The sequence below is a fragment of the Rutilus rutilus genome (genome assembly GCF_951802725.1).
Source record: "Rutilus rutilus genome assembly, chromosome: 14".
Taxonomy (NCBI): domain Eukaryota; kingdom Metazoa; phylum Chordata; class Actinopteri; order Cypriniformes; family Leuciscidae; genus Rutilus; species Rutilus rutilus.
Window position 1 is genome coordinate 33,830,215 of NC_140219.1, and position 9,371 is coordinate 33,839,585.

A 9,371-nucleotide genomic window follows, 5' to 3' on the forward strand; every position below is an offset into this window, starting at 1 on the left:
TAGTAAAATTGTTCTTTATCAAATATTACATGGACAAATAAAAACATTTTAGTACACACACACACAATTATTACACAATAATTTATCCAATTGACTCTAATATGCAGAATCAGAAAACAGGAAAAAAATAGTATTTGCTTTAAAGATCAAACCTGAGAAAACGGCACCATCTTGTAAAGAAAAATAGAAAACATTTTTAATTTTTAAGCCTTGCCAACAGAACAAAAGTCTATTAACAAGGACTGCATCATTTTATAGTTAAATGGCCCTGGGATAAAAAGAAATTGACATTTTATTATTGTTATTATTGAAGCATAATTTGCAAAACTGTATTAATCTAGAAGCAGAATCAGATTTAACTGTGATTTTCTGCTGTAATAAACAGTTTAACTGGTAAGATCTTCAGAGGAGTTGTGCACTCATTATATAAGAATGGAAAGACAGTCTCTGTGAAGGATGTCCTGAATGTACACAGACAGTCTTTAGTTACAGGATCAGAGAATGACACTGTTCCTCTGTCATAGTCCAGCTGAACTCTCACACGCTGAAGCTTCTGTTTAACAGTAAAGACAGTGCGGCGTTGCTCTGGGGATTGTGAGATGTATTCGCTGTATATGTACCACACACACCAGACATTAGACTTAGAGAAATCCGCTCCCTTCCTTTGGTTTGATGCTGTTGTTATTCCAAGACTCCAGCATGTATTGTCTCCAACCTCCACATCCCAGCAGTGTGTTCCTGAGTTAAAGCCCTCAGATCCCAGGACACATACACACCTGTCAAACCTCTCTGGATTATCAGGAAGTGTTTTATCTCCATCACTGAACGACACACTGGTCAGATCAGCAGAGAGTGTGAGCCAAGGAGCTGCTGTGTTTGGATCCAGAGTCACCGGAGCTGCAAAGAGAATAACATCAGATTACAGGATGAGATATGATTTATTAGAAATGTAAATGTAAAACACACAAAGACTTTGTTGAAAGAGATCATAAATCATGCTATCATAACAGTGGTCTCTCAGCAGAGGTGGGAAGAGTAATACAATATTCTACTCAAGTAAAGTACTACTATTTCAATGAAATTTTACTGAAGTACAAATAAAATTACCGGTCTAAAAATCTACTCAAGTAAAAGTAAAAAGTAGCTCATTTAAACTGTAAAAAATACTGTAAAAATAAAAGTTACTTTTTCACATCGGGGGTGTGGTGGGGACTCTCCTGTGTAGGGTTGTAACGGGATGAGATTTTCACAGTATGACAACGTCTCAGAAAATATCACGGTCTCCGGTATTAATCAATTATTAAATATATAAACAGTATTATTACATTATGTTTATTATTATTATCATCAGTTAAAATGACAGTTAAATGAATGAAAACAGTTTTTTCGGTTGAACTTTTATTATAACAAACTTGAAACCATTTGTTTTGTTTATTAAAATTTCAATAAAACATGTCTAATCAACTAAATTCAATAATTGATAATGAATTAGAATAACAACTTATTTTGAACATTAATAATGAATTAAAATGTTTAAGAATAATAGAGTCCTATCAAATGTATTTTATTCAGAAAATCAATGTTTCTTTTTATGATTTAATTCATATATATATATATATATATATATATATATATATATATATATATATATATATATATATAATTATCATATATTATTTTTTGGGAAGTGCTGAAAAACAGATTTACTAAATTAAACCATGGACAAAAAAAATATATTCTTTAAATAATGTTTAAATAAATTGTATTATTAATGTTGTTGTTATTATTATTTTGAAAAGTACCTTCTATTATAGGCCTACAATAGTAATATATTTCTGTCATAATTTCTCTAGTTAAACTTTTATTTTGACAGGTTGTAGTGAATGTTTCAGAGTGTATTTGACTGGTTTTTCTCCAATAAAATGATGGAAATGCTCATTAGGCGTTCTCTCAGAGCAGCTCTGGAAATGTTCATGTATTAATGTCCTCATATTGTTTATGAGACGCTGAAAACACCATGAGCGCATCGAGTACTTCAGTAGTAGACGAAGCGGCACATCTCATTCACACAGAGACATGCAGAACAAGCAGATTATATATTTACATAGCAGTCTTTTTGCTCTTTAATATTCACAGACATTGGATTTATTGCACAGCTCTACTTGATTTATTCATCCATCAGTTTGCGTGTTTTACGTGACATCTGCGTTATGTAAATGCCATTTTCATGACTGGACTCTGGAATTCCCTCTGAATCACGGAAATCATTGGGCCTTAAGTTATAAACGGGACACGGGTCATTACTGGGATTCGGTAATATTTCAACTTGGATTTTTCTTTTTTTTTTTTACTACATATAATCATTTTCTAAATAGCCCACATCATTAGGCACATATTAAACCTCCAAAAAAAATCATATTTCCCACCTCAGGCATTTATAAGACCTTTTATTAATTTCAGTGTTTTTCAGATTTAAACACCTTTTATTCTCAACCCTGTAATGGACAGAATGGACTTGGTTTAAAGAGGATTTTACACAAAACTTGCTATAAAACAAACATCTACTGCTCGTGTGTCCCTCATAACAATTTAATAAATGTAACATTTATGATACTTTTCACATTTTTGGGGGACTGAAGTTAAAAATAGACAAATTGTATGCCTGTGGTCTCTTTATTTTCATGAAAAATATAGAAAATTTACGTTTAACTAAAACCACAATTATATTGTGTTAGTCATTCACATCTCAGTTGATAATCAGCAAGAAATGCCTTCATTTTTAATTTCCTTCCCTATTTTTTCCAAAAATATTAATGACAAGTTTGAGAATAGTGTGACGGGGTTGAAGACTGTAACCGGTTTGAAGGGAGGCATTGTCTTCAATTTTATTTTTATTTTTTTATTTTTTTATTTTTCATATTGTGCCCTTCTTTCTGGATCAACATATCTGCATATAACACTGTCTTTTTCTATCTTCATTTTTATGTGATGGGGTTGAGTTGTTGAGGTTGACAGTGCCCTCCCTTGACTATAATAGGCCTCAAAAATATTAATAAAAAGTATGATACTACTTACCATCTTATGCAACACTGTTAAAAAGACCTGAATGATGTCATTTCTGGTAAATGATGTCACATATGGGTGGAGTCTTAATTATTATAGGCGGAGAATAGTTGGCGTGACGGGGTTGAGTTCAGACTGACGGACATCACTTTATAGTCTGTTTTTGATCAAATATCTTGCATTTTTTTACTTACAACATTTGTCAACAAAATTTGGCGCGTGTACAATTTGTTAAATATTTTCTAAATACAAATTCAGTGAAGTACCAGAGAAGGGACCTGACAAAATGCTGAGTTTACAATAGAAATAAGACATTATTTTATGATAAAAAATATTTAAATGCAATTTATTTATTTATTTTTTCATTGTGGAAAGCTTTTAATATTTAATTTTGGTGAACCGCCACTTTAAAAAGTCTGGGGGACTGAAATATTACCGAATCCCAGGAATGACCCTCATCCCTTTATCTGCACGGAGAGATGGTGTTCTTTGTTTCCTCTTTTTGCGTCCACATTTTTTGCAGATTGTATATCTATCCTCGAGGACAACCACGCGTTTTTTCTACATCCAAATTATTTCCACACTGGCCATGGTTCGCTTCATAAGAATTCGCCGGCTTGCTTTCAGCTGGGTCTGCATCACTATTTTATACTCATTAACAGATATGATTTAAAATGTAGTGAAGTACAATACTTCAGACAAAACGTACTGAAGTAAAAGTCAAATTACAGATTTTAAAAACTACTTTAAAAAGTAGAAGTACACAAAAAACTACTCAATTACGTAACGCGAGTAAATGTAATTTGTTACTTTCCACCTCTGTCTCTCAGTTACTGTCAGAATGGATTGAGGCTTCAGGTTTAATATCAGTATTCAATAAACACTATTGTATCCTAATACATAAACATAAACCATGAGGAATAGACTTTTCATTATGAGTTCGCTGCATGATCTGATTCATGATTCATTCAAAATCTGATTCATTCAGTAATTCAAGTGATTATTAAATATATTTCTATCAAATGTTGATGTTGTGTGTGTTTATATGTGAACTATCTTCTGCACTGGTGTCAAATCTGCTGAGACTCACTGTGTTGGACAGTTTCCAGCATCTTCTTCCAGACTCTGAACGGCAGGTTACCCAGATAACGCGACACATGAATCAAAGCTCCAGAACTCATCCGTGGATCCGGCTGTGAGATCTGGACTCTGAGGAACATTCAGGAGTCAGAACTGCAGTGAATTTGAGTTCAGATCCACTGAGAGAAGAGATACGAGCAGCTCACTTACCTTTCCATTGAGGCCTTAAAGTTCTGGAAAATATAGAGTTTGAAAACATTTTAATATCTTATCAAACACTCTCATTGTCAATGAGTCTCTCTATACAAGTTGTTTTATGCACAAAGAATGAAGCCAGATTGATTTGTCACCTTTAGAAACGAGACGTCATTGTCTTTCATCATCTCCTCCATGTCTCTGATTGTGTGTGAAAGAGCTGAGATGTGTGTGTTCATCTCCTCCAGCTTCTCCTTCATCCTCTGCTTCTTCTGCTCCTCTTCCTCTCTCAGTGCAGTGATTGTAGCTTCTTCTTCGTCTCTGAGAAACTGATGAAGCTTCTCAAACTCTTCTTTAATCTGACGCTCTGTGTGCTCAGCTTGAGACTGAAATCAAATCACATTCACTTCAGTCAGCGCTGTATGAACACACACTCCACTAATGTCAATAATAAACTCTGTGTGTGAATGTTGAGTATTTAACTCTTTATATCCTCACCTTGATGTGTTCAATTGTTTCATCAAACTCTTCTTTCATTTCTTCTCCATGTTTGAGCTTGTTTTGTAAGGACGTCAGTGCTGTATTAAACTCCTCCTACAGGTTAAGATGAAAATCTGTGAAACTTATTCAGCTATAAGAGGTTTAAACATTGTATGTTTGGATATGTTTTTATTGTTATTATTGTGTTATTATATGTTGACTGGGTCATTCTCAGGAAGCATTTGTGCCTGAAATGGCAGGACATTATATATTTTAATTATAGAATCTGGGATGAACATCAATAAATCATGTTTTCATCAAACAAATGTTTGTTTTTTGTTTTTTTGCAATGGCCAATTCTTAATTATTATATCCATTCAGTTTTAAATTTGTAGTTGTGCAAATACAAATACAGAAAGTGAAAGTATGTTTGTATCAGTCACTTTTTGGTGTGTCTTAAATCACATATTATTATTTAAAAAATATGAATAACCCATGACATTTCTATTTTTTCAATATGTAATTGTTGGTTGTTTTGTGCAGATGCTGTTACATTCAAGAAGATTTGAACATCAGAGGGTTGAAGATTAGTGCCGAATTTGATATCAGTAGTAAATCATAAATATTTAGTCTGAACAAACATAAATGCTTGTCTATTGTAGAATAATAATGTTTCTATGTTTAGCACTGTATTCAGCATATGAAATGAGAGACATTTGTCTTGCCTTGTAAGATGAAAGCACTTCACTGATGGGTCTGAATGTGTGATTGGTGTGTTTCTCTGAGTCTCTGCACACTAAACACACAGGCTGTTTGTCCTCCAGACAGAAGAGTTTGAGTCTCTCACTGTGTAAACTGCAGATCTCCTCAGATCCTGATGAACGTTTCTCATTTCCCTCCTTTATCACTGAATCACACAAGTTTTTTAACGCTAGATTAATTGGAGGTTCATGTCTAGAGGATCTTCTCCTGCAGACAGGACACTCCTGAGTCTCCTTAGTTTTCCAGAACTGTTGTAGACACTCTTTACAAATACTGTGACTACAGGACAGAAGAACAGGAGTCTTGAAGATTTCACAGCAAACAGGACAAGAAAGCTCTTCCACAGATTTTGAATCCATTTCCTCGTCTTGTAAAAGATCTAATAATCTACAATTTGCTTTCACTTTCTGAAATTTGGTTTAAAGAGTAAATTATTACAAGAGTAAACTATTACAATCAAAATCTAATCAAGGTTCAATCAAAAATACACAAAAACCCTAATATAATGTGTCCTCCTCTGTTCTTCACGACTCGTTGTAGCTTTCAGTAAAAATGAAAGGTAGAAATAATGACTAGTCACTTCCTGGAAGGTTTTGTAAGAGGGTGGAGTTTGCTGGAGTGCCCATGATCTCCACTAGGGGGAAACACCTCCCGACTCTTGTGCTATCTTATCATGGACTACATTTCCCATAATGCTTGATTACATTCAGCTGTGTCTCATTACCTTGTTAATGTTAACTCTACCTATAGACCATGCGCTTAGATCTTTAAAATAGGGCCCACTGTCTTAACATAACGGCTATGTTTATTCAACTGGCTCCTGAAGACAGACGTATAGTTTTAACTTTATTTTATTTGTGCTTTTCTAAACCTTCATGTCAAAAGCCTTATTTGTTTTAGAGCAACCCAAGCCTTTTCCCTTGCCGGGTGGTCTTCTGCTTTCTCTGCACTCGGCTAAATTGTTCTCTGTCATGGACCTTAAATCGAGATATTACCAGGTCGAAGATAAACACAAAACAGCTTTTGTTTGTCCTCTGGGCTTCTTTGAATTTGATCGCATGCCTCAAGATGTCACAAATGTACCTAGCACTTTCCAGAGGCTTATGGAAAAGTCCATATGGTCCCCAACCTTGCAACATGGGGACTAACGTCCCGGTAAGTTGGAAATAGGCGTCAGAGTCTGTTGTTCTTGCAGAGTCCCTGGCGTTGAATGCTTCATCTCTCCCTGAAAGTTTCACCACCATAGGGTACGAGACTATCCCTGGAATGACCTGTGATGATTAGTACTGAGCTCAGAGGGAGGATTCAACTTTGAGAAGGATCATTTCTTTCATGGAGTAAGGTCAGAAACCCACCTTCTGAGCAAGCTTGAACCCCTCGAGGTCAAACTGCTCCTGAGGGAATGGAAACGGCTTGAGCTACGAGATGGAGTGTTATACCGGAAGTGGACAACCCATGGGGCTGTGTTGCTCCAGCTGGTTCTGCCTCAAAAGTGCAGAGAGAGAGAGAGCACTGAAGGGTGTTCATGATGAGTTCGGCCATCTTGCCTATGAGCGTGCACTTGACCTAGCTCGTGCTAGATTCTTTTGGCCGAAGATGGTAAGGAATAATGGGAACAGATGTTACACCTGTGAGAGATGTTTTAGGAAGAAAGCGAGCCCTCAAAAAGCAGCTCCCATGGAATCCATACAGACAACTTATCCCCTTGATTTAGGATGCATGGATTATTTGTCTCTCGAGCCTGACAATTATGACACCAGAAATATGCTGGTCATGACCGACCACTTTACCAAATTTGCTGTGGCGGTCCCGACAAAAGACTAGAAAGCTAAGACCACCGCAAAGGCATTCTGGGAGAATTTCACTGTCCATTATGGGTTCCCAAGTCGCCTCCTTAGTGACCAAGGAAAGGATTTTGAATCCCACACCATCAGAGAGTTGTGTGCCCTTATTGGAGCTGACAAGGTCAGGACTACGCCTTATCACCCAGTGGAGAGGTTCAATAGACCTCTTCTCTGTACGCTTGGGTCAGGTGTGAGTTGTACTAAAAAAGAAAGATATGGTAAATGTTGCATGAGCATACTATACTAATATGTGCTTCCTGCCGGTAGAAAAACTTACATCACCATCTACCAGGGCTGCCAACTTTTGAGTTCAGCTTGGAGTGAGATCGAGCTTGTGAATCGATTTCAATGTCAATACAATATCTATTATATTTTAATATAGGGATAGTATGTTAATTATTCTCAAGAAAAAATATCTACGCCTGGTTTCACGTACATGGTTTAAGCCTAGTCCCAGACTAAAATGCATGTTTGAGCTGTTTTAACTAAAAGCAACTATATCTCAGTGCCATTATTTTGTCCCAAGATGCACATCAGTAATGTTTTTCTCTTAGGCACGTTTATAAAAGCTAGGCTACTTAAATGCCCTAATTGAACTAAGGTCTAATCCTGGTTTAGGCTTAATCTAAACCCTGTCTATGAAACTGGGCCCTTATGTTGTAATCTAGAAGCCGTCCTACATGTGATCTTACAATCATTTCTCAAATACGCTTACGTGTGATTCAGAGAATGAACGTACACACAAAAAACATGCATACACCTCTCTTGAGATTGAAATCTACAGTGATCTTGAAATTGTGTGCAGCTGAATGGTTTCAGTTCTCATCCTTGTAAACGCCGCTTAATTAATACCATTAACATATAAAAGAGCACCAGTCAACATCTAATGCTTTATAAAGTATACTTAAGAACGGCGAGTGGCAAGAATTAAAATAGTACTCAGATTCTTTCCCACAAGGAAAAGTGTGTACGGCTAATCAGACCCTGATGGCACTAAGCACTTTTACATGTCAAAGACCGTTGTTATAAATATGAACGTTGGTGTGGATTTTACCGTACGCACACTCTAAGATCAAATCTGCATATGTTATAAAATATGCACATTTTATAAAAGAGGCCCAGCGTAACAAGCGTTTTTTTTCAACATTGCAACATTGCACATCCAATCAACTCCTGACAAACACATTAATTATTATTTGAATTATTACTCAGTGAATGAATGAATGAATGATGCATTTATAAACAGTAGTTCTTTCATATGTACTACTGTACACCCAATGCACTTTACAATCGTGTCAGGGGTCTCTCCTCAAGCATCCACTTTGAGGACGGTGCGCTCACCACACACCAGCTGTCGGTGGAGATGAGAGAGAGCGATCGAGACAGGTTAGTGGATGGGGATTATTAGGAGGCCATGAATGGTTAGGGCCAATGGAGGGAATCTGGCCAGGATACAGGGGTATCACCCCTACTCTTTACGAGAAGTGCCATTTTGTCTTTCAAACACATTAAAATGTACACATTCTTATAATTTCATATTTACATGCAATGCTGGGATCCATCTTTTTTGTCAGCTGAACCTCTTTGACCTAATATATATATACTTGAAATACCTCCTGAGATTTTAAGTTAATAAGTTTATGTCAATAATAAAATTAAGTCAATATTAATAATAATAAATCACTGACGTCAATTAATGGTCACATGACATGCAGGTAAACAAATACAATTATTTGTTTTAGGGAGTGTTTTATTCTTGAAATTATTCATTTTAACTTTTATTTTTTTTATGATTTAATTACTTACTATCTTTATTACATTAAACTCACGAACCCCAGTCTGGGAAACTCTGATGTAATGTATTAATGCACTTCATGTTGTTGATAACAAAGAATGGAATATATTTTCTTTCTCTTTGTATTTTTATTTTTGTATTTTTTATTTTTT

At 35.7% G+C, this 9,371-nt stretch overlaps 1 protein-coding gene across 1 annotated transcript; it reads right to left on the bottom strand.

Moving 5' to 3' along the window:
- Positions 1–6,168, bottom strand: LOC311303512 (nuclear factor 7, brain-like). The gene is made up of 6 exons (XM_084430034.1): positions 5,544–6,168; positions 4,837–4,932; positions 4,494–4,724; positions 4,354–4,376; positions 4,154–4,272; positions 1–897 (listed from the first exon to the last, which is right to left on the bottom strand). Exons 1-6 carry the CDS (start codon positions 5,937–5,939, stop codon positions 356–358), a joined length of 1,407 nt encoding a protein of 468 aa, XP_084286160.1. The 5' UTR covers positions 5,940–6,168; the 3' UTR covers positions 1–355.
- Between the last annotated feature and the right edge of the window lie 3,203 nt (positions 6,169–9,371).

What these genes read in the sequence shown, in the direction of transcription:
- LOC311303512 (XM_084430034.1), bottom strand. Translation starts at nt 5,939, where the DNA reads ATGGATTCAAAATCTGTGGAAGAGCTTTCTTGTCCTGTTTGCTGTGAA. An exon ending in AAGTGCTTTCATCTTACAAG is followed by an intron (nt 4,933 to 5,543) that starts GCAAGACAAATG and finishes CTTAACCTGTAG; the next exon opens with GAGGAGTTTAATACAGCACT. An exon ending in GCTGGAAACTGTCCAACACA is followed by an intron (nt 898 to 4,153) that starts GTGAGTCTCAGC and finishes TTCTCTTTGCAG; the next exon opens with CTCCGGTGACTCTGGATCCA.